The sequence below is a fragment of the Bubalus bubalis genome, chromosome 8 (genome assembly GCF_019923935.1).
Source record: "Bubalus bubalis isolate 160015118507 breed Murrah chromosome 8, NDDB_SH_1, whole genome shotgun sequence".
Classification (NCBI taxonomy): Eukaryota; Metazoa; Chordata; class Mammalia; order Artiodactyla; family Bovidae; genus Bubalus; species Bubalus bubalis.
In genome coordinates, this window is record NC_059164.1 from 106,237,120 (window position 1) to 106,261,503 (window position 24,384).

General features: G+C 48.1%; 1 protein-coding gene across 3 annotated transcripts; it reads left to right on the plus strand.

The window, feature by feature from the left end:
* The first annotated feature begins 1,939 nt into the window (after window positions 1–1,939).
* Window positions 1,940–23,260, plus strand: CASP2 (caspase 2). Of its 3 annotated transcripts, none has more exons than XM_025291732.3 (11): window positions 1,940–2,126; window positions 5,532–5,682; window positions 5,978–6,145; window positions 6,306–6,387; window positions 6,957–7,051; window positions 7,334–7,510; window positions 13,359–13,487; window positions 13,639–13,729; window positions 17,494–17,643; window positions 17,787–17,896; window positions 22,805–23,260. In XM_025291732.3, the coding sequence occupies exons 1-11, from the start codon at window positions 2,053–2,055 to the stop codon at window positions 22,832–22,834; spliced, it is 1,257 nt and encodes a 418-aa protein (XP_025147517.2). In that variant the 5' UTR covers window positions 1,940–2,052; the 3' UTR covers window positions 22,835–23,260. The 3 variants fall into 3 exon arrangements, with proteins under 3 accessions (XP_025147517.2, XP_006071935.2, XP_006071934.2); XM_006071872.4 differs by lacking the exon at window positions 22,805–23,260 and adding an exon at window positions 18,043–20,294 and having other exon boundaries at window positions 1,941–2,126; XM_006071873.3 differs by lacking the exons at window positions 17,494–17,643; window positions 17,787–17,896; window positions 22,805–23,260 and adding an exon at window positions 13,813–13,877.
* Window positions 23,261–24,384: the final 1,124 nt, after the last annotated feature.

A 24,384-nucleotide genomic window follows, 5' to 3' on the forward strand; every position in this document is an offset into this window, starting at 1 on the left:
AACAATGTTGTGTTGGTTTCTGCCATACAACGTGAATTAGTCCTGCTGCTGCTGCTGCTGCATCACTTCAGTCGTGTTCGACTCAGTGTGACCCCAGAGACGGCAGCCCACCAGGCTCCCCCCTCCCTGGGATTCTCCAGGCAAGAACACTGGAGCACAAGAGATGCAGGTTCAATCTCTGGGTGGGGAAGATTCCCCTGGAGGAAGGTATGACAACCCACTGCAGTATTCTTGCCTGGGGAATCCCATGGACGGGATCCTGGCAGGCTACAGTCCATAGAGTTGCAGAGTCAGACACAACTGAAACTACTTAGCGTGCACAAACGTGCATTAATATACAGTATTTGTTTTTCTCTTTCTGATTTACTTCACTCTGTGTAACAGGCTCTAGGTTCATCTACCTCAGTTTGTATTTTCAGTACAAGCCAACAGAAGCCAGTTCACCCAAGCATCTCTGTTCCCAGCTTGGTCAATGGATGGTGAGGGGGTGGAGGACTTTCTGTATACAGAACGGGGGACCACTTGTGTCTGCAGACAGGGTGGGCTGAGTGTACCAGTAGTAGAGGAGCAGAGGGAATTGCAACTGGGACGGTCCCTGTTCTAGAAAGGGAGCAGTTCCTGCACGGTGGGACTGGGGGGCTGGGGGGCTGGAGTGAAAGTGAAAGTTAAAGTCGCTCAGTCGTGTCAGAGTCTGCGACCCCATGGACCATACAGTCCATGGAATTCTCCAGGCCAGAATACTGGAGTGGGTAGCCTTTCCCTTCTCCAGGGGATCTTCCCAACCAAGGGACTGAACCCAAGTCTTCCATCCTGTAGCAGATTGTTTACCAGCTGAGCCACAAGAGAAGCCCAAGAATACTGGAATGGGTATCCTATCCCTTCTCCAGTGGATCCTCCTGACCCAGGAATCAAACCCCGGTCTCCTGCATTGCAGGCGGATTCTTTAACAACTGAGCTATCAGGGCGGGGGAGCTGGAGAGCAGTTCCCAATGCAGGGTCCCCATCTGATGGGGAAGCAGCGAGTTAAACTGCCCCAGGGGGTGGCACTTGGGATTTTCAGGATGGGTGGATATGATGATCCACCCGACGTTATTGGAGAGAGGTGGTGGAATATGTAAGAAAGAAAGTCAAAGTTACGTCGCTCAATCGTGTCCGACTCTTTGTGACCCCATGGACTGTAGTCTACCAGGCTTCTCCGCCCATGGGATTTTCCAGGCAAGAGTACTGGAGTGGGTTGCCATTTCCTTCTCCAAAGGATCTTTCTGACCCAGGGATTGAACCCAGGTCTCCCACATTGTAGGCAGACGCTTTTACCGTCTGGGCCACCAAGGAATTCGAATATCTAAGGATTCCCCCATAAATCATCTATTAAATGAGGCACTGGAGCTACTTGAGCGCTGTCTCCGATTGCTTCAGCCTCACCCCTGCGCTGTGACGCTGGGTTTTACCCCAGGCTCCCTGACCGGCTTCCTCAGATCCAAACAGAACGCCAGCTTCTCCGTAATCACGGTCTGAGCATGTAACACAGGTTTGAGCCCGAGGGAGCTGCTCAACCATCGCTGACCCACTCTTCTCAGTCTTTGCGCAAGGAATCTGTGCGGCGCCTTCTAGTGCTTTCCCTGTCCTCCCTACCCTGGTCCCAACAGTTCAATAAATTGAAAAGTCCGGCCACACCCATCTCCACAGAGTTCTCGCAATAGGCGGGTAAGGAGAAGTGGGCGGTGCGGGGGAGGGAGCTGTGATTTCCGCGGGAACCGTCGACCAATCGGATGGCCATGTAGGGCGGGGCGGCCCCCTCGCTTCCCCTTCCGCCTAGCGAGCTCGCTCGCCCTATTGGTCAGCGCGCCCACCGTGCGGGTTCTGCGCCTGCGCGCGCTGCGGCGACCGCTCCGGCGGGGTCGGCCTCGCGTTGTGGGGGGGTGGGGGGCGGAGCTAGAGGAGGCAGTGCGCAGGCGCGTTGCGCGCAGGAAGACGGGGGAGGGATGCTGGGGACCCGGCTCGCGGTTTGTTTGGGCTGTGGGGGGTGCGCGCACAGCCCGGGAAAAGTGGGAAATGGCGGAGCCGAGCGCGGGCTTCCAGTCCCCCCTCCAGCCAAAGGAGCAGATGGCCGCTGATAGGGGGCGCAGGTGAGTGGGGAGAGTCCGGGGGTCCTTAGTGGGTCCGAGGGGAGGAACGCAGATTTCTGGCGTGTGGTCCTGGCGCCTCTTCACCTCGGAGCCCCTGGAAGCAGCTATATCCGCGCTTCCAGCCAGGGAAGCAATGACCGAGGGGAGCGCAGGCGGGTGAATCTCTTCTGGGCCTTGTCCGCCTCGTGCACAGACTCCCCAGCCTCCATTACTTCCAACGCACGGGGCTCTGAACCAGAGGAGCTCTTTTCAGCCTCGCCAAATCTCGGCTTCTCTTAAATGATTCTTTATCTTTTCTGTTTCTTGACTCCCTTTTTAGGAACTAAACTGCTGTCTTAAAAACCTGTGAGACCTGTAGACCTCTGCCTGGTGTGCATTTGTTTTAGGTCGAATAAATCATGATCTGTATTGCATTGGGTGTAATGACCAGATTTTCAAAGCATTCCACAGAGGTGTTGGGATTTGAGTACTTTGAGACAAGGAGGTGAGTGTGCCTCGGTCTCTGCCCTAGGTAAATCCTTTCATGGCAGACCCAGAAGATTAACGGAGGGCTTTCGAACCAGACCTGCAGAAGGACACAGAATCAGGACTTTTAAGACTCGCCTTTGCGTCCGTTTTCTCCACTGCCTCCTCTGTCTTAAAGTTCTAAGTGGTTGTGGTTACTTCTGAAAAGTCCATGTTTGAAACTGCCCAAGATATGGAAAGACTGGAAGGAGCAGGTGTGTGGAGAATGGATGGTGCTTCAAATTAAACCCTAATGAGTTACTGATGGAAAATTTAAGTCCAGAACTTGGAGTTAAGAACTGAGTGTCGATTAGTGAATTGTGTGAATGAGAGAGAATGGGGAGAGACTTTGAGAGGGATTGTCAACGTTTAAGGGCAGAGCAAAGGTCCTGTGAAGGAAAATAGGGACCTTGTAGGGAGAGAGGGAAACTGGAGAGAATGGTGGCATGGAAACCAAGGGAGGATAAAGTTTCAAGGAGAAAATACTAGTAAATTAAGAGAAAAAAGTTGAGTAAACTGCCCCACTATTGGTATGTATCCTGAGGAAATACCCAGTATCCAGCTGCGATGTTATCTTGCGACTGACCTATTAACACTTATCAGAGTTCATGCATGTCTGCTTTGGTGTGTGTTCCAAGGTGATTCTTTTTTTTTTTTTTTTTAAGTATTTATTTACTTATGGCCATGCTGAGTCTTCGTTGCTGCATTGGGGCTTTCTCTAGTTGCTGGACTTGTCATTGTAGTACTCTCTCTTGTTGAGGAGCACAGGCTTTAGGGTGCGCTGACTTCAGCAGTTGTGACTCCTAGGCTCTAAAGCACATGCGAAGTAGTTTTGGTATACAGGCTTAGTAGCTCTGCTGCATGTGGAATCTACCTGGACCAGGAATCGAACCGTGTTTCCTGCATTGGCAGGTGCCAAGGTGATTCTTAATGATTCTGATTTCTCTCTAGATTGTATTGTTGTAGCAGGTTTTTAATGAATATATGGGGTAATAGGAGTATTATGATAGAAACAAGAAGTTAAAGCGAAGTTTCAAACATCACTGTCCCAAACCCCAAAATCAATGAAAGTTGGCTACCTGTAACCCTGGGCCCTGGAGAAGGAAATGGCAGCCCACTCCAGTATTCTAGCCTGGGAAATCCCATGGACAGAGGAGCCCAGCAGCTACAGTCGATGGGGTCACAAAAGAGTTGGACACAATGACTAAACAACACAACTCTTGGAGTGTTTTACTGGCTGGTTCCTCTGCCTTTGGATTTCTTGTGCCTCAGAAGCTCTTCCAAAGCTGCTTTTCCCTCCTCCATTCTAGAATTAAACCATGGACATTCTACAAATGCATGGTATTTCACTGATTCTGAAATGTATGTCCCCCTCACTCCAGTACTCTTGCCTGGAAAATCCCATGGATGGATGGAGGAGCCTGGTAGGCTACAGTCCATGGGTCCCAAAGAGTTGGACACGACTGAGAGACTTCACTTCACTCACCCTCAACCCCCACACAAACACATTTTAACATCTTTGAAATCAGGATGCATTTTAAAATAGATTTTTACGTTGCAAACTGAAGCTGTTACCTTTCTTACTGCCATCATATCCTCAGTGTTGTCATGTATTTGGAAACTGAGCAGGCTGGCAAGTGCATGGGTTCGCTAAGTCAGACGCGACTGAGCAACTTCACTTTCACTTTTCACTTTCATGCATTGGAGAGGGAAATGGCAGCCCACTCCAGTGTTCTTGCCTGGAGAATCCCAGGGATGGAGGAGCCTGGTGGGCTGCCGTCTATGGGGTCACACAGAGTCGGACACGACTGAAGTGACTTAGCAGCAGCAGCAGCAGCAGGCGTATAGATGGTATATATTGGAAATATGATTCTTTTAGTTCATCAACAGAAGCGGATCTCTTTCCAAATGCATAGCAAAATGAAGGAGTCCTTGAAGTGAAGGCATCCCTCATAAACTAAATTACCAAAATAATTTAGCCTTTACAGGGATTAACCCTATAAGTGATTTCAGGTTAACGTTGATTGTTGCTGTCGTTGACATTTATCTGCTGTCACTGTCAGACTTGCTACTTAATGCGGTTCTTACAGGATTCTCGTCATTTCTGGTGTCATTTTGTCACAGGAGCTAACCGTTTTAAAAAACCATAGTTTTAGTTGGTAGAAGTGGGCTTCCCAGGTGGCGCTAGTGGTAAAGAACCTGCCTGCCAATGCAGGAGATGTAAGAGACACGGGTTCAATCCCTGGGTCGGGAAGATCCCCTGGAGGAGGACACAGCAAGCCACTGCAGTATTATTGCCTGGAGACTCCCGTGGACAGAGGAGCTTGGCAGGGTACGGTCCTTAGGGTTACGAAGAGTCGGACACGACTGAAGCAGATAAGCACAGCACACAGCAAAATACAGGCTTGAGAAGGTGTGTGTGTGTGTGATTTATTTGCTGTTAAAGTTGTCCGTTGAGTTTTTGCCATTGTATTAAAATATTTTATTTCTCACAGAGGATTATTTTAAATTCAGTCACTGTCAGCAACTTAGATAAGTAATGTGAAATGTTTTCTGAAGTACTCCTTAATTAAAATTGGTCTGTCAGAGGAGTATTCCTTATTGTGAAGATGTGTACTTGTGTGTGTGTGATTTTTGTCACGATAGACATTTGTTATTCTAGTTGGAACACAGAAGATGATCTCAGCTGAACGTGCTCTATAAAGGATTGTATATCATTTGCTTATAATCAGTGTTACTGCCTAATAACAATACTTCTGTGATTTTAAGCAGATTGAATAAAGTATGTCTTAGTTATTGGAAGCCCTGTTCTTTATGTTTTTCCTACCGACGCCTCTTGCACCCCACTCCTCTGCGCCAGATCTTGTATTGACGGCTTTTCTGTCCGCCTTTTATCTGCAGGATGTTGAGAGGCTGTGGCATGCATCCTGACCATCAGGAAGCTCTCAAAAAGAACCGAGTGGTGTTGGCCAAAGAGCTGCTGCTAAGCGAACTGTTGGAACACCTCCTAGAGAAGGACATTATCACCTTGGAAATGAGAGAGCACATTCAGGTATCGAGGCAAAAGAGGAAAGCCAAGGAAATACATGGGTGGTCAGAGCAAGAACAGAGCACGATACAGCGGGGGAAGGATGTCATGATTCCCTAAAGCAGTGAAAATGCATTTCTGCCCTCAAGCATTTGACAGAAAAGACAGAATCCACGAGTAACGGAAAGGAGTTCACACATCCATTTCTTTCTGTGAAAAGGAGTTCTTGAGACAGATGATGATGTTAGTGGGACTCTCACCTGGAGAAATAGGATTACAGCTGGGTGAGTGAAGGTGACGTCGTGTTTTATTCTTGTAGGCCAAGACTGGCAGTTTCGGCCAGAACGTGGAACTCCTCAACTTGCTGCCCAAGAGAGGCCCCCAGGCTTTTGATGCCTTCTGTGTGGCCCTGAGGGAGACCAAGCAGAGTCACCTGGAGGAGCTGCTGCTCAGAACCCTGTCTGGTCTTCAGCCTGTAGTCCCACCGGTATGGAGCCCTAGGCTGTGTGTGTTGAGAAAGGCTAGTTTGGTGGGAAGGGCATCTTTGAGACATTGGGGATGGGTTGGGGTGGGGGACTAGGGTTCTGTGTTACTTGATCTGAACCAGCTCCCCTGAGCCTGGCTTGGTGGGTCCTGCTTTTTTACAGTTGAGCTGTGACTATGACCTGAGTCTCCCTTTCCCGGTGTGTGAGTCCTGTGCCCGCCACAAGCGGCTCCACCTGTCTCCAGGTAAGAACTGATGATGTAAAATAGCACAACCCCATCTCCGCCCCAACCAGTCCCCTGTTGCAGATTGATTTCCATTTCCTTGACTGGTATCTCACTTTGCATAGTGTGATACCTATTTTTGTTTATAACTGGCACAGTTTCCTCAGTGCATTTGTTAGGGACCAGCAGGACAGTTTAGGTGGGGTGTAGGTTGGACCTGTTTCCTTTCCATCACAGATGATTTTTTTAATGGTGATTGGCCCTTGGAGCAACTGGTGAAGGTAAAAGATTCCTTCACGTGATTGGTGTGTGTTTGTATACAGCTGAGTTACTTCACAGTGATAGCGTACTGATTAGAATAAGACTTGTATCAGATACCCCATTCAGTCATTCAGTGGGTTGAGCATCTACTACTATATGCAGGTCAAGTGCAGAGGATCCTGTAATGAGCAAAAGCAAACAGGATCTCTGTCTCCGTAGTGCTTACGAACCAGGGGAGTGAGCGAGACCAAAGGGTACCTGAAGTTACATGAAGATACTAAGATTGCCAGGTAGACTATAAGCTAGTTTTTCTGCTTTGTGTGCCCCAGATGCAGTGGAGCACTCCCTAGACCACGGAGATGGTCCTCCCTGCCTTCAGGTGAAGCCCTGCACGCCTGAGTTTTATCAAACACACCACCACCTGGTGAGTCTTGGAAATGGCAAGAGGAAAGGCACTGGGAAATGAGATCCCCTTCCTGGGCATCTGAACATAGCTAGCTTGTGTGTACATAATTTCCTTCTTGCCTTCTTAGTCCTAAAAGCATTGCCTGTTGACTGTCTTTTGTGGGCATTTCTATATTTTGACCTGGTGGGACTACGAAGAAGAACGTGACATCTTAGTTTTCTTGAAATGTCTCATTTTGGAGGGGGAGGCATAGTTTCTGTCCTCACGAAGCTGATGGTCTCATCGGGTGCCCCTCCCCAGGCCTACCGGCTGCAGTCTCGGCCCCGTGGCCTGGCACTGGTGCTGAGCAATGTACACTTCACTGGAGAGAAAGACCTGGAGTTCCGCTCTGGAGGGGATGTGGACCACAGCACTCTCGTCACCCTCTTCAAGCTCTTGGGCTACAAAGTTCACGTTCTTCTTGACCAGACCGCACAGGTAGGTACCTGAGGTGTGGGGCATGCTGATGTGTGCATCAGAGAGCTGGTTACACGTGGGGGCCAGACATGTCCGTGCTCCTATGCCAGGCGGGCTGGGCTTTACTAGAGTTATTCTCTCTCCCTACTTTTTACTTATTGTATTGTGTCTCCTACCTTGCAGTTTAGTTTTTAAAAAAAGGAAACAGGGACTTTCCTGGTGGCCCAGTGGTAAAGAGTCCACCTGCCAATGCAGGAGACGTGAGTCTGATCCCTCATCTGGGAAGATCCCATGTGTCTCAGAGCAACTAAGCCCACGCGTCACAACTTCAGAGCCTGTGCTCTAGAGCCTGGGAGCCACAGCCACTGAGCCCGAGGGCCCTGGAGCCTGTGTTTCACAACAAGAGAGTAGCCCCCTGTTCTCCTAAATTAGAGAAAAGCCCTCCCAGGAAGACCCAGCACAGCCAAAATAAATACCTGAAGTTTTAAAAGGAGAGAGAGAAAGGTCTGGGGCCAGCCAGCTGCTGCAGTGTTGACCTCCCAGGGTGGCTGTGCTCCCTGAGTAAGAATGGTCCAGGAGCGGGTTCTCCCAGCTAAGCAACTTGTTTCCCAAGCACTCAGGAGGTGAGGAGACACCAATATGCACCCAGCCAACCAAGGAAAGGTACATATAAGTCAGGACTACACAGGACAGTGACTTCTTGATTGATACTGCTGCTTAGGGTTCCAGCTATTGTTCTCACGATGACGTTGGCCGATAAAAGTTTGCTAGAATTGTGCTTGTAAAATACTGTTTTGTTGCTGTTTCATGAATTAACATGACCTGTTATAAGTTGTGTGACCACAAGACAGATCTTCGGGTAGATAACTTCTGAACTAGATTCCTGCAGGTCATCGGCATTTTTGTGATCAGTCAGTCTCCGTTAGCCTCAATTATTGGCTGTACCACTGACTTTTTTACCTTTAGGGAGTTCTGTTTTGAAACTGAAAATAGTCCATTGGTAAATCGATACTAATTCTTCCATTTGATTCCAGGAAAACAGTACTCTCCTAAACTTGGGAATGTCCATGGTAAAATTAAGGTTTCTAGGAGATTCTCTGATCTGTTGAGGTAGGGTAGTCCGTGTCTGTCTTGAGCATTGCCTGTGGATTTCATTTGTTTCTCAGTTGTCTTACTTGTATGAAATAGATTATATCTGCTAAACTTTGGGTAAGGCCAGTTTCAGTGGTTTATACCTGAATGTTGTCCTTTACATGCTGTTGCCAGCTTCTCAGTGATAGCAGCTCCTGCAAAGGAGTAAACTCACCCTTGCTTCAAAGCCATGGCTAGAACAGGTTCTTTGATCATCAGGTACTTTCCTGAGAGTCTCCTGGGCTTGGAGTAAGGGTGGGACAACAGTAATTCTTTCAGAGGGAGTCCTATCAGAAGGTCATTTAACAAAATGAATGCTGTTTACGTTTCTTTAGTGGTTTTGGTCTAATCATTCCTTTTACTAGGGATTAACTCTGTTGTCCAAATTTTATGCAGCTGATAAAGGATTTTATGTGCCTGATAGTTAAAAGATACATCCCTAATCACCACATCAGCTATGGGCTCCTGCTTCTTGGTGACGTGATGGGCCTATGAGCCCACTTCACAGATCTCATTCCCTGATACAGATTCAAGGACCTGTTGGGTTCTGATTCTCTGATTACATTGTTCCATGACTTGAATTGCAGCAGAGTTCAATTTTGAGCCCCTTATAACGGGGAACTATATGAACTGCCAGAGATTCCCTGATGGCTCAGTAGGTGAAGAACCTGCCTTGAGTGTAGGACCTTGGTTCAGTTCCTGGGTCAGGAAGATCCCCTGGAGAAGGGATAGGCTACCCACTCCAGTATTCTCGGGCTTCCCTGTGGCTTAGCTGGTGAAGAATCCGCCTGCAATGCGGGTGACCTGGGTTTGATCCCTGGGTTAGAAAGATTCCCTGGAGAAGGGAAAGGCTACCCACTCCAGTATTCTGGCCTGGAGAATTCCATGGACTATATATAGCCCATGGGGTCCAAAGAGCTGGACACGACTGAGCGACTTTCACTCTAAATTTTGAGACCCTTATAATGGGGAACTGTGTGAGCTCTCAGAGATTTTTTAAAATGTGAACCTTGAATTCAAGGCACTTCAGTTAGATGAGAGTCTTGATTTCAGTTAAAAAAAAAAAAAAAAAAAAAGCAGCACGTCCCCTAATGTTCCTGAGACAAGAAAAGATTAGAGACAGTGTCTTCTGCAGTAGTGAAGAGGAAGAAGCTACCACCTGGGTAGATGTGGTCAAGAGGGTAAATGAGAGGTCAGGAGGGTGTGAGATTTCAGCTGTCCTTGGAGGGTGGAAGCTGCTGAGGAGAGAGAAGGGGTGAAGGGGTCCTACACAGGGGGCACAGCATACTGGTTAGAGCTGTGTGTGATGTTCAGGACCTGGTGGTGAACCAAGTGTCTGGGGCCCAGGAGTGCCAAAAACAAGATTGGAGATCAAGGGACCAGAGTGCCCAGGGCCTTGAACATCTTCCCAAAGGAACTGGACTTCCTTGTGTTGACACTCCAACATCATTAGTAGTTTTTGAATAGAAAGGTGATGCGTTCACAGTGATGATTCAGAAAGATTAATATGACACCATTGTAAATAATGAGGTAGAGGGCTTCCCTGGCAGTCCAGTGGTTAAGACTTCATGCTTCCAACACACGGGGTACAGGTTTGATCCCTGGCTGGGGAGCTGAGACCCCACATGCTGTGATGAGATGGCAGGGGTTCTGAACAGGATAGCGGACTAAAAGGAAAAGAACACATGTGAAAAATAGTATAATGGCATGATTGTACCGTCAGTGCTTTGTGACTGAATAACTACATATGGAAGAAGGAGGAAAACGTAAGGAATTGAGAGCCTCCAAGGAAGTCAGGACCAAAGACGTGAATTTGGGAGCTACTTGTGTAGGGAAAAGACTTAAGTAATGAGAGCCTATGATCTTTGAGAAGGAGCCAAAGGGCTAGGATTGAACCTTGAGGGTATTGCCCTCCCCACGTATCTGGGCCTCAGCAGCTCTGGAGGTGCAGAACGGGACAGTGCAGGGCCAGTTTCTGACGGTGGCCAGGCAGGCTTGCAGGCATGGTTGAAACCAGATGACGGCAGTGGGTGTGACCTCTTCCTGATGGAATGTCCTCAGCAGGCCAGAGACAGAACCAAGAAAATTTAGATCCTCTTTTTCTCCCCCTATTATCCTTTTTTTTGCTTTAGAGATAATGTCACTTAAAAATCTGAGATGGTGTAATCTTAAATTGTCTTATGCTGATGGTGCTGGCAAGCATGCTGGTATCTTCCCTGCCCATGGAGGTGTTCAGTGCTTCTGTTCTTCATCAGAGTCTGTTCTCATTGCTTCCACCTCATGAGATTACTAGTTCTAGAATTACAGTTTATTGTATGTTAGGCAATGAGATAACCTTTAAAGTGGCAGATTTCTTTTCGCCAGGTATTGGTTTATAGCTTGCATTTGGTCACAGATGGCTTTGAGAGTATAGTGACAAGCGCTATGGGTCATCTCTGGAAAATGCAGCTGCCCATAGAATTTTGTGTGTAGTTTCAGGGAGTTCACAGGTTATTTATTCCCTTCTTCTGTGTCCCCCAGCCAAAAACACATACAAGTGTGAAGAACCCTGCTATTTATAGAAGCACTGTAATTTTATCAAAAATAGATCTCAAGATCATATTTTAAGCTATGCTGCTTTCAGAAAAATTCCCCCAAATGACTAACCCCCATTTATTCAGTGGTTTAGTCTTATTAAATTCAGTTACAGAGCCTGTCTATTCTTACTTTGGACTTTGTTGTCTTCTGTTTACTGATAAAATAACCTCAGTTAAGTTCGAAATGCTCCTGAGTGCCAAACCTATACTTTTATTCCCTTGGAGCAAAATTAGCTTCCACTGTTAGGTGTTAAATTCTGTTATAGTCAACTCCAGAGGAGCAGTCATAACTTATATGTGTTCTCTGGGGATTATATATTATTGGATGAATTTTGGATATCTTTTATTACCTTAAGATCTCCAGAATTATGGTTGGGTTCTATTTGCTCAGAAAGTATACATGCCCTTTCAACACAGCCAGTTTCTCCATTTCCAGTGAAACTGCAGACTTTCAAGTCTTTTATGAAATCTCAGTTATCTGCAAACAGATATGTTCCAAACAGCAGATAAGTTCTCACATGTTAGTACATCAGACTCATATGGAGGGCTTGTGGAGGCTCAGCTTGCCGGGAGCAAAGACTGCATTTCCTGCAGATTCCCAGGTGAGGCTGATGCTGCTCTTTGAGAGGTCACACTTGGAGAGCCCCTGCAGTCTGTTAATACAAGTAGGACCTGGGTATGGTGCTGTTAGATACATGTGTTCTGAAACTGCTCTGCTTTATAGCGCATTCTTCGTTATATTTTGGTCAAATTCATAGCAAAATGAACTCATTTTCTCCCTGCTCACCTCAGAGACAATCTAGACATTTTGAGTTGTAGAGGGAGACGTTGTTTTAACGATTTGTATCACATTGGTATAATTATGCTATTAGATGTATTATAATTTTACATTGTATAGAGCAAATGCTTAAGGTGGAGTGTTACTCATATATGGCAGTCTAGTGCAAGATCAAAAATATTCTTAAGCTGGACTACAGCGTTTCTTTGGAAAAATAATATGGCACAGTATGAAGGCAGATCTTTGCAGTATGTGCCAGGCGTAGTGATAAGCCCTTTCTATGCAATATTTCGGGGCTTCCCTGGTGGCTCAGTGGTAAAGAACTCACCTGCCAATGCAGGAAACATGGGTTCAATCCCTAGATTGGGAAGATCCCCTGGAGAAGGAAATGCCAACCCATTCTAGTGTTCTTGCCTGAGAAATCCCATGGACTGAGGAGCATGGCGGGTTACAATCCTTGGGATCACAGAAGAGTTGGACGTGACTTAGCCACTAAACAACAGCAGCAATGCAGTGTTTCATTTAATCTTTACAAACTTGGAGAAAATTTACTATTAATTGTCTTCTTACAAAGTGGATATTAGAACCTGTTCTAATTTATGAACCCACTGGCTCATGTAGCTAGTCAGGACCCTGTCCAGAGTCCTCCATAGAGTGTGTTCTTCTGTGAGCAAAAGCATTTTTGTACAGACGTCATCATCGTCTCTGGGAACTTCATTTCTGAGACAGAAAACAGCATGGAAGTACTGCTGTTCTCTGCTGTCATGATCCTGTGAGCCCGTGATCACAGAACAGTTCTTAACGGCTGTTACTTTCTTGTAAGTGTGTTACTTACTCATTCACAGTTTACCTGGCAGTCCTCTTTGTGCCATTAACATACAAGGGCACATGCGCTGAAAAAAGAGCTGGTTGATGCCTGAAGAGTGGGTAAAGTTAACTAGCATCTGCATGATTAGCTTCATTAATAACTTGGCTTCACTCCAGGAGTTCTTCACATGAGCTTATAATGAGCCTGTGAATCATTATATTCAGTGTTTTGTCTAAGTAAGTGAGTGTTAGTTGCTCAATTGTGCCCAACTCTTTGCAACCCCATGGACGGCAGCCATGACTGTTGCCTACAAGGCTACTCTGGATACTGGAGTGGGTTGCCATTTCCTTTTCCAGCAGATCTTCCCGACCCAGGGATTGAACCAGGGTCTCCTGCACTGCAGGCAGGTTCTTTACCGACTGAGCTAAAGTCGTGTAGTTTTCTTGTGTTTACTTAGCTTCTGACTTGGTAGAGAACGCGTTTGATTTTCTAATAGCCTAGGGCTTCAGGCACCAAAAGGAAGCTTGTATAGGTGCTGACTCTAGTGAGCAACACTGAAAGGCATCTTTCTCCTAGGAAATGCAAGAGAAACTGCAGAATTTTGCCCAGCTCCCGGCTCACCGAGTCACTGACTCCTGCGTAGTGGCGCTCCTCTCCCACGGCGTGGAGGGCGGCGTCTACGGCGTGGACGGCAAACTGCTCCAGGTGCGTGCCAGTCTGTGGCTGCGGCTGCTGAGCCTGGGCCACGCCACGTCCCACTGCCCGTCTCTCCAGGGATGGCCGCTGTTTATGTGTACAGGACTCAGGGGTCCCACTGACCACCAACCTCCTTTTCTCCCTTATTTCTCTCCGACAGCTACAAGAGGTTTTTCGGCTCTTTGACAATGCCAACTGCCCGAGCCTACAGAACAAACCGAAAATGTTCTTCATCCAGGCCTGCCGTGGAGGTGAGTGCCCCGGCGGACCGGCCCCTGGGTGTGGCCCCCGGGCAGCCTCCACCCGCTCTCACTTTCCTGTTTGCTCCTCTCAGGTGCTAGCGGATCCCTTGGGCACCTCCTTCTGTTCACTGCTGCCACCGCCTCTCTTGCTCTGTAAGTGTCTCCCGACGCATGGGGTGTGCTGGGACTCGGGCCGCCCCTGGCTCCCAGGTGGTCAGCTCTCTGCGCGCCGCCGCGTCCACCCCCAGAACGCTGTCGGCCAGTGCCTTCGCCTTCTTTGCTGAGGACGCTTCATTTTTTCCTGTGCTTATTATTAACCCTGGTGCGCTTTTCTCATCGCTCTTTCTGGTTCAGGGTCTGCCAGCTGCCTCCGCTTCCTCACCTTCTCACTTGGTCCTCCTCCTGTTTTTCTTTCTCCACCTCTCCTCCCCCTTTCCGCTTTCTCCTCCTCCTCCTCTTCTCCCCCACACCCCATTCTCGCCTCCTCTCCTCTCCGGGCCCCTCCTGTGTCATGCGGGAGAGCAGTGTGGAGGCCCCACGTCACCTTGGGCTCCTGCTCTTCCGTGAGCTCCTCCCATCCCTCTTGCATGCACTCTTTTTTCATCCCTTGAAAAGCCAGGACTCCCTGATTACGCTCAGAAGACATGCGGGTGTGCATCTCATCTCAGAGGAAAAGAGTAGTGATTGAAAGCGCTAAACATGGAGTCAGATTCTGCCTCTGCTACTGACTAGTCGTGTGAAGTTATAGAGCAGTTACTCCATGTCCCTTCACCTAGTCCTCGGTATAAAATGTAGGTAATCACACGTCCTAAGGTCGTGTTGTTGTGATGGTTAGGTGACGTGGTTCACCTGAAAGTGGTTCGTATTAGCTCAGTGCCTGGCTCATGGTAAAGCCACAGAATACCAGCTCTGACTGTTAGAACATGGTCTGTTCCCTTAAGAGACTTAGAGTTTGATTTAAAGGTGCCTTTGTCCAAAGATTCAAGTAATATATTTTTTACATGGGTATAGCAGAGAATCATGGAGAAGGAAATGGCAACCCACTCCAGTATTCTTGTCTGGAGAATCCCATGGACAGAGGAGCCTGGCAGGCTACAGTCCATGGGGTTGCAAAGAGTCGGACACAACTCAGCAACTAACACATAGTAGAGAGAGGTAAATAATCCACCTGCAGTGCAGGAGCCACAGGAGACACGAGTTCGATCCCTGGGTGGGGAAGATCCCCTGGAGGAGGGCATAGCAACTCACTCCAGTATTCTTGCCAGGAGAATCCCATGGACAGAGTAGCCTGGTGGGTACAGACCATAGGATCACAAAGAATCAGACACAACTGAAGTGACCTAGCACGCATGCATAGCAGAGAGCAGCAGTGGAACAGCAGGTAGAGCCTTTCAGGGAAAGAGGAGGAGTGCAGTGTGACAAGCACACCAAGATCAAAAGGACACCCCTTCCCCTGCCCCACAGTGGGCTGAGCCACAGGTATGCCTGGTTCTCCATCTGCGTCAGTCACGTGTAGTGAGATGTGGCTGACCACGTGAGACAGATCCTAGTGATCATAAACCTGTAGTCACAGCTGAGATTTTGGGCTTTCACAGAAGATAATAATACAGAGCTATTGGGAGCACAAATAAACAATTGGATAATTTTTTTTTAGGATGATTACAGGGAGCAGTGCTGAGAAAAAGAGAATGTGTGAGCAGGAACTTCCTCTTTTTATGTCCCTGCTGTATCCGCAGGCCCAGGGCACTGCCTGACACTTAGTAGCACATCATAAATACTGGCTCAATAGATGGAAATTCAGTTCAGTTCAGTCACTCAGTCGTGTCTGACTCTTTGCAACCCCATGGATTGCAGCACGCCAGGCCTCCCTGTCCATCACCAACTCCTGGAGCTTGCTCAAACTCAAGTCCATCAAGTCGGTGATGCTATCGAACCATCTCATCGTCTGTTATCCCCTTCTCCTGCCCTCAATCTCGCCCAGCATCAGGGTCTTTTCAAATGAGTCAGCTCTTTGCATTAGGTGGCCAAAGTATTGGAGTTTCTACTTCAGCATCAGTCCTTCCAATGAACATCCAGGACTGATCTCCTTTAGGATGGACTGGTTGGATCTCCTTGCAGTCCAAGGGACTCTGAAGAATCTTCTTCAACACCACAGTTCAAAAGCATCAATTCTTCGGCACTCAGCTTTCTTTATAGTCCAACTCTCACATCCATACATGACCACAGGAAAAACCATAGCCTTGAGTAGACGGACCTTTGTTGGCAAAGTAATATCTCTGCTTTTTAATACGCTGTCTAGGATGGAAATTAGCCTGCCTAAAAAGTGGAGCAATAATACAGAAAACAGATACAGGGATGTGAGAAAAGAGCCATTCGTTGATCAATAGATCTGAGCCAAAGGCGGGAGAGGCGTCTCCTTTCTCTTGAGGGACGCATGCAGCTTGGCCTGTTTCCTGTAGGAGGCATCACTGGCAAAGTGAAGTAAACATGTTCCCAATCATTTTCTCCTGTGTTCAGAGATTATATACAAATACCAGACCTGGGTAGGGAAATAGCGCCCTCCTGGGCTAAACTGAATCTTTGCTCTAAAGTCAAATCTTCCAAGGGATGACCAGTAAGCCAGCTGTTCCTTTAAAAGTCTGAGCTCACCTGTCTTCTGCTGTACTTAGTTAACATAACTGATGCCTCGAAAAAGGACCCTGCCCTGGTTGACTGGCTCCTAAACTGGAGTGTAAGCTCCATGAGGATGGGGACTTTCTCTTCACTGTATCCCTGGGGCTTAAAACAAAAACAGTGCCTGGCACATGGCAGTTGCATAGTAAATTTTTGTCAGATTAGTGAATCTTGGTCATTTTCTGCATAGACCTTCAAGTTTTGCTCCCCTTTAAGGCTCTCTTGGGTGTTACTTGGAGCAGGAGATGTAAAGAAAAAGAAAGCTTACACACTGTGTTACCTTTGGCTTGACAAGCTGTCCCAGCACTCCCAAACAACAGCGTCAGAGAAAGAACATGTCTGGGGCTAGATAAGGCCCCGGTCAGAAGGCTGGGCGTGTGCTCAGGGGATGTTGAGGATCTACTGCTAATAATTGAATAATAATGTCCTTTTTACATTGTTAAGAGAAAACAGTTGATTATCCCAATTTTAAGTGTCTCTTAAATTTTGTGTGCCAGCTACAATTTGGCTTATGAAATTAATAAATAATAAGTGGTTTAAAAATATCAAAAACACCATGGAAACAGCTGATCATGCTTAGTTTTATAATGTGTTTATCAAAAACATAGAAATTGTGGTTGTGGTTTTCACACAGCATACTTGTAGTAATTATATTTTTGGTTTATTAACTGGTTTCTCTTTTTTATGTAGTATAACTCTATCAGTATTTTATCGTGTATTGCAATAAGGAGCACTTTGACTTCCAGGTATACTAATAATTGGACGAGTGAATCGTGGACGCAGATGGCTTTTCATTCTGTTTACAAGGAGTATTTGATTGAGCACTTTCCCGGTGTTACACAGAGTGGACAGAGCTCAGACCACATATACGTGCGTGTGCGTGGGCACCCTCCGCCTGATCGGTGCACGCTGGCAGAGGAGCGGGAGTAATGGTGTTTGTTTTCCTTTTTTTTAAATTAATTCATCAGCAGAGGTTGGAGGCAACAGCTGGAAATGGCTCTTCCCATCCCAGTTGCAGGGAACTTGGGCTTGCCTGTGACAAGCCCGGGAGAGGTGGGAGGAAATAACGTCTTTGTCCACTCTTATTTGCTTTTCTACAGATGAAACAGATCGTGGGGTCGACCTGCAAGACGGGAAGAACCATGACCGATCCCCCAAGTGCGAGGAGAGCGATGCCAGCGGAGAGGAGCTGCTGAAGACGCGGCTGCCCACCCGCTCAGACATGATTTGTGGCTACGCCTGCCTCAGAGGTACTGTGTGTCCCGAGGAGTGATTCCAGAGGTGGCAGGCTCTGTCACTCAGGGCTCTGACCAGGGCGGGTGTGGGGGAGGTCCGTCTGCTGGGGAGGGTGCCCGTGGCCTTCAGCCGGCGCCTGCTGCTGCTCTGGTTGCAGGGACTGCTGCCATGCGCAACACCAAGCGGGGCTCCTGGTACGTGGAGGCCCTCACCCAGGTGTTCTCCGAGAGGGCCTGTGACATGCACGTGGCTGACATGCTGGTGAAGGTGAGTGGGCTCCGCCCAGCCGCGCAGTGTTCCACCCTCCTGCTCCCTTGCACTGGTTTTCAGTCTTCCACCACCCTTCCGCTTGTGCTGGGATTCTGAAAACATCCGATTCTCAGACCCCGGCCGCTGGGTTTCTGCCTTGGCAGGTGAACGCGCTCATCAAGGAGCGAGAAGGCTACGCCCCAGGCACGGAGTTCCACCGCTGCAAGGAGATGTCCGAGTACTGTAGCACCCTGTGCCGCCACCTCTACCTCTTCCCGGGCCACCCCCCCACGTGATGCCAGCCCCCCAACCCCACATCCCACCTCGTCACCGGGCCACGTGGAGGCTGCTGGGCCTCAGGAGGCGAGGTGGAGCCTCTCTCTCCAGGATGCGCAGCTTCTGTGCCTCCCCTCAGGGATTGGGACTCCCCCAGGCTCCTTTCTCATGCCCACTGTCTCCACTGGTGACCTCGGACCACCAGCTCCTCCTGTACGCACCTCTCCTGGAGAGCCGGCTCTGGCTGGACTCGTTGCCAGGAGCGTGTGGCCTCCGTTGAGGGACCTGGCGAATGACACTGTGCACGCAGTATTTTGTGGGTTTCCTCGATGTTTGTGTTCAGCTCCTGCCCCCAGCACTCTTGGAGGAAGCACCCTGGTAATCACTTTTGTTCCAGGAGCTGAGATGTCCCAGAGGTCACACCTCCTGTCTCCTTTCATGTCCCGGCCCCATTTGTCCCAAAGTGGGAGTTTCAGTTCAATGCAGACAGTTTTCATTTGATTTCAAAAGGCCAAGCACCCTCTGCCACTGTGGGCGGGCCCGGACCTGTGCGTTTGTCCCCTTCGATTCCAGAGGGTCTCCCCCAGGAAGGACCGTCTTCTCAGCTCAGCTCTTGGCTCCTTGGGGCTCTGGGAATTCAGCCTTCAGCAGAGGTCAGAATTTGGATGCCTTGTGTCTGTTAACTTGTTGATCTTTGCCCATGGAAGCTTCCAAGACCTTTTCATGGGTTGTGGGTGCCCCGAGCTTTGTTCCTGAAGTGAGCCTTGTAGGGAGTGTCAGCGGAGGAGACAAGGGTGCTGTGCTTGCTCATGCTTGGCAGTCTGCCACCTTATCCTTGTTTTCCTTCCCATGAAGTGCCCCTCCTAGAAGAGCTTCCTGGCTGTTATCTCTCTGCTTTCTGTTTCTCCCCTCTTTACCTTTGTCTCATTCTGTTTACGGCAGCCACGAAATCGTCTAAAATACAGCTTAATTGGATCGTTTGGCTGCTTGAGGATGTAGTATAGTACTTTGTTCCAGCTTTCTTCTTCTGTATTAAATCCTCTCTGGATTTTATGTGTTATTTCCCCTTCCCATTGTGACTGTCCATTTCAGGGAGGTCACTGCTCTATACATGTTATTTATTTACCCTAGAAGCCACCTTTATATGGACTTACATGAAGCCTTCTATTCTTAAAGGCCTTTTTTGCCGTACGACAATCTAATCTCTGTATGACAGATTTGTTTTTAAGTATAAATCTGATCCTCTCACTCCCCTGCTTGGAACCCTTTGGTTTCCTGTAACACCTCTAATCAAATCCAGACTCCTTCCATTGGCCTGTAGGGCCTCATAAGTGCTGATTTCCCTGTAAGCGACAGCTCAATGGTGTCCTGGGTTTCTCAGACATTCTGAGGTCTTTCCTGGCCTAGACCGTCAGATACTGTTCCTGGGTCCGCTGAGCCCTACGCCTTGCCACTCTTGGCCCTGGTGGCTTCTTTATCCTTCAAGTCAGAGCTCAAAGGCCACCTTTTTGTGGAGGCCTTCCCAAGCCATTCTATTAAAAATAGAGTGTTGTTTTTAACTTTATTTCTGTCTTCTGTTTAATCCCTTCATTGCACTTATCACACTGTATAATCACTCATTATATGCGTGCGTGCTTCACGTGTTCATTCGCATCTCCCCTTTAAACTCCATGAGGGTGGAAACCTTGTCTCTCTCGTTCACTAATACGGACCCAGTGCCTGGCACGTCATAGGTCTTCAGTAAATGTTTGCTGAAGAAAGGAAGCAACCCTAGCCAGAATCCTACCCTTTGACGAGATTTCCCTTTTGGTAAAAATGCCCAGTTTAGTGTTTGTACTCTGTGTCCTCCCACGTGTTTTGTTTCATCCACTGGTATTATTAGCTCCTGAGGGCGGAAGTCACGTGCAGGGCGACTTCCTCTGTGTCTCCCGTGGTGCCGGGCGCAGTGCTCAGGCTCTGGTAGTTCAGGTGCTCAGTAAACACTCATTCTGTGAGCCGGGGGCTCGGAGACTTGTTGCCAAGTCCTGCCCTTGGCTCAGTGTCAGCTGGAAGTACTTAGGTGATAGAACCTTTCCAGTTCCCACTGCCAGGATTTTGTATTGCCATCTGGTGCCAAATAAATGCTCGTATTTATTACCGATGTGTGCCTGATGTCTGTAGAAAAATCATGTTGGGAAGCCCACTTACTTCCTTGACTTCTTAGAGCTGCTTTTTCCCACCTCCTCACAGGGCACACCCAGAGCGGAGCACATCTTGTTTGGCCGCAAGGTCTTTTTAATGCCACCAGGTCCGCATCTCGGACGGCCCCACCTCCATTGTGGCCGCAGGCAGTGGCCCCAAACACAGCTTTCCGCACTGGGATTCCTCATGGTCACAAGAGATGGAAGAGTCAAGTAGCGTCGGTCCTGGATTGTTTAGATGACGAGAGGGAGGCTAGAGAAACACATTGAGTTGGAATGGGAGGAGATGCCAAGGATCGTAGAATTCCCCATGTCGCATGGTCCGTTTTGGATTGAAGGTTTTCCTGGCTGGGTGTAGATGGTAAGAGAATTCTCGGGCAGTGGACTGTGTAACCTGGGGAGTTCTCAGGTGTGATGTGTCTGCACCTGGAGAGGCAGGTGTACCTGTGCAAGTGGGCTACAGAGGGTTAGAGATGGGAAGTTCTGTAGGAGCTTTGTGGTGGGATAGCTGATGAGGACCCTGGGGGAGGGAAGCTTGTCTATGAACCTAGAGGAGGAAGAGCAAAGAGGGATGAAGTTGAGCTGAAGCATCACCGGGTGAAAAGAGGAACTGGCTGAAGAACACTGAGGGCAAAGGCCGTAGGAGCAGGCTGGCCCCGGGTACCTCTGGAGGGAAGGGCCCTGGAGCAATGAGTGGGAGTACAGCCTGTGGGAGCTGGGTGTGTTCAGGGCTTACAGAGCAGCATCTGCTGAGCTGGACTCCCTGTCCTCCCCGCCCCGCCCTTGGATAAGGGCGTCAGGTTGAATTTCACAGCTCCGTGTCCTCTGCCAGGGGATTCTCTTCTAAAATTATCCCCCTTCTAGAACTGGGGGCGGTTCTTTGCTGCCCTCCCCCCATCCCATCTCCCGTGATAACGAAGAGAATAACAGGAAGAAATGGAGCAAGTGGGATATTCTGGTAGAAGGAGAAAGTGGTCTGAGGCAAAGATGTTAACAGCTCCAGCTGCCTCAACACAGTGCGTCTCCTAGGCCCTATGCTTGCAGCTTTACACCATCCTCCCACAAGTCAGGAGGGTGTCATCACCCCGGTTCTTCAGAAGAGGAAATTGAGGCTCAGAAACTTCAATTTATACAGAAGAAAAAGCTGTAGCTTTAGGGACACAGACTCCAGAATTAAATAGATTTTGAATACTGGCTTGTCCTTTTAATATATCAGAGACCTTGGCTAAGGTGCCTAACTTCGCCCTTATTTAAACACAGGTAAATCGTTGCCTTAAAAGAAGGAAGGATGCTACCCTGTGAGGATGAAGCGGGAGGAAGGATGCTACCCTGTGAGGATGAAGCGGGAGGATGCGTGGTGGATCACTTGGGGTTAACGAATTACAGACGCTGTTACCATTTCTGAGCATGAACTTCAGTTTAACGACACAGGTTAACATTTGGCGCTCACTTTGGGGCAGACACTGACTTTTAATGTCTAAGGAAACAGAGGCCAGGATGGATAACAATCTGCAGACACTGACTTTTAATGTCTAAGGAAACAGAGGCCAGGATGGGTAACAATCTGTCAGCTTGAGTTCAACAATTTTGCTTCTGTGACTTTTTTTCTTAGCAAAAGGTTTTTTTTTTTTTTTCCTCCCTCCTTACTTTTTGGGGCTATAGATTTCCCCCACTGAGTTGTGAGAAGGAGCCTGAGACCAAAAGAAAGACTATTCCATCTTAGCCCTTGTTGGGTAGAGAACAGGGGGAAAAGTGTACCATGTTCAAAAATCCAGAAGAGGGAGAAAGAGCCCTGTCCAGTGTTGGAAAGGTGTCATATGCAGGGGAGGGAAGGGACCAGGCCTTTTTGAAAGATCTGGGAGGCAAGGTTCAGTGAGCATAGAGGAAATGACTACCAGTGAGGACAACTACAAAGAAGGGTGTTCAGAGGAAGTTATAGTTGCCTGGGGGAAATTTCAGAAAGTTGGTGGTCATGGGTCCCATGCTAGGCTTGATATGGAACGGGCAAGCCCCTTAAGAATATGGTGTATTGTCCAGCAGTTGGAAAGCCCAGACTTCAAGAGGTGGGAATCTGAAAACAAGGGTGTCACCCAGGGAGAAAGTTCCTGCTTAAATTGATACGGGGATCCCAAGGAGCTGGGTCGTTCACAACCTTCTATACCCCAACACACTCCCACACACCTGTGTCCCGGACGGTCATTTCAGCAACCTTCCTTCAAATAGCAGTTCCATAAGCCTATAGGTTTATAGGTTTTAAGCTTGGACCTCAAGAAAATCTATTAAAACCCCAAAGAATACATATTTTATTCAGTATACATATCATAGGTAAATGCATGGTTGTGAATTTGCTTTAGGAGCTTTTCAAAGGACTCGCCAGAAACCCATCACTGGCCTTCCAGATAAAAGCACTGAGCCCATGGGGTGTTGGGGGTGGGATGGGCACAGTTTATATTTTATTGTTTTCTTGCAGGATGATAACCCAGGAGATTTTAATCTTTGAGCGGAGACTGAAGATCCTTACTCTCAAATGCTTACCCTTCAGAGCTAGCAGCTGGAGAGCTCCTTGACCCTCCTGATTTCAGAGTCTGGTTTTTAGAATTGCAGCTGGTGCTTCCAGGTGGCCTGGGGACTGGGAGGGTTTTCTTAATGCCCATGATCTTGCCTTCAAATTCTGGGATCCACAACCAGGACCTGATTGTCTCAGGAACACTGGAGAAATAAACAATTGTGTTAGATACTTGTTTCTTGGAATTATCAAGTTCCTGGAAAAACTGACTACTTTCAGGGGAGCCACCTCCACAAAGGGGTGGAAATCTCTTGTTTCTGAAGTCCCCTCCCTGCAAGAAAATAATTTCACTTTGGCAATCTATTTTCTTTCTTCTTAGCAATCTGTTTTCCTTATTAAAGTTTTTCTTTTGGGACTGTCCTAATGGTCCAGTGATTAAGAATCGCCTTTCAATGCTGGGGACATGGGTTTGATCCCTGGTTAGGGAACTAAGATTCCACATGCCACAGGGCAGTTGAGCCCATTCACCACAACTGAGCCTGTGTGCCACAACTGGAGAATCTGTGTGCCTCAACTAGAGAATGTGTGTGCAACAACTAGAGAATGTGTGCCATAACTAGAGAATGTGTGTGCCACAACTGGAGATTGTGTGCCACAACAGAAGATCCTGCATGTCCCCATGAAGATCCCACATGCAGCAACCAACACTCGACACTGCCAAATAAATAGACAAATATTTAAAAAAAAAAAAATCTTAAAAGTGTTTCTTTCATCTCACACCAACCCATTAGATTTCTTTTATCTTCTGCCTGGGGTGAAGGGAGATGTTACAGAACATCCAGGGCCTCATATCACACATTTGTCATCTTTGTGGGTAGATTACAGGTCTTCAGATTTATGTTAGAAAAGGTGCTCTTAATGGTATTCATCTTTCCACCTGCTTTGGACAGTCCCATTTAGCCTGGGACAAATTTCAGTTGTAGACCAGACCTTCAGTGTCCCTACCCTGCAGTCCCTGGGACAGACCTTGCTTGGTGATGGATCCCAAACCACACATTGGCTCATGTTTATAGCTTTCCTTCAATAGTGAATAGTTCACAAGGGAAGGACTGTACTAGGAAAATTGGTCTTAAAAAAAAAAAAAAGCATAATGCCAGATAGAGTAGTTTGGCCTTGGCCAAAAATTATTTATTGACCTGAAAAGGGAAGAATAGCAGGGTACTTCCCTGTCATCTCTTATGTCTGTCGGGCTCATCATGAGAAACTCCCACTCCTGTCTCTTCTTGGGCTCCCCCAATCCCTCGCCCCACTTCCACTTCTCCCCCTGTTATCTCACCTGCCCTGACAGCCCTCCCAGGGATGCTCTGTGCTCTAAATGGAAGCTCAGTCCCTCCCTGAACATCCAGGCTGCTGGTGTGGCTGTCCTGTATCAGTCCGGGAAGTAGGAGAAATGCCAGAACCCAAGGCTATTACCCCTGCGCCCCACACCCAGTGGTGATAAAGGTGGGGTCAAGGGTATGACCCCAAAGCATCACTAGTGGCCT

Excerpts from the sequence above, each read along its gene's own strand:
- CASP2 (XM_006071872.4), top strand. The coding sequence starts at position 2,053 with ATGGCGGAGCCGAGCGCGGGCTTCCAGTCCCCCCTCCAGCCAAAGGAG. Across the intron at positions 5,683-5,977 it reads AAATGAGAGAGCACATTCAG|GCCAAGACTGGCAGTTTCGG; the intron begins GTATCGAGGCAA and ends TTATTCTTGTAG. Across the intron at positions 13,488-13,638 it reads TGGACGGCAAACTGCTCCAG|CTACAAGAGGTTTTTCGGCT; the intron begins GTGCGTGCCAGT and ends TCTCTCCGACAG.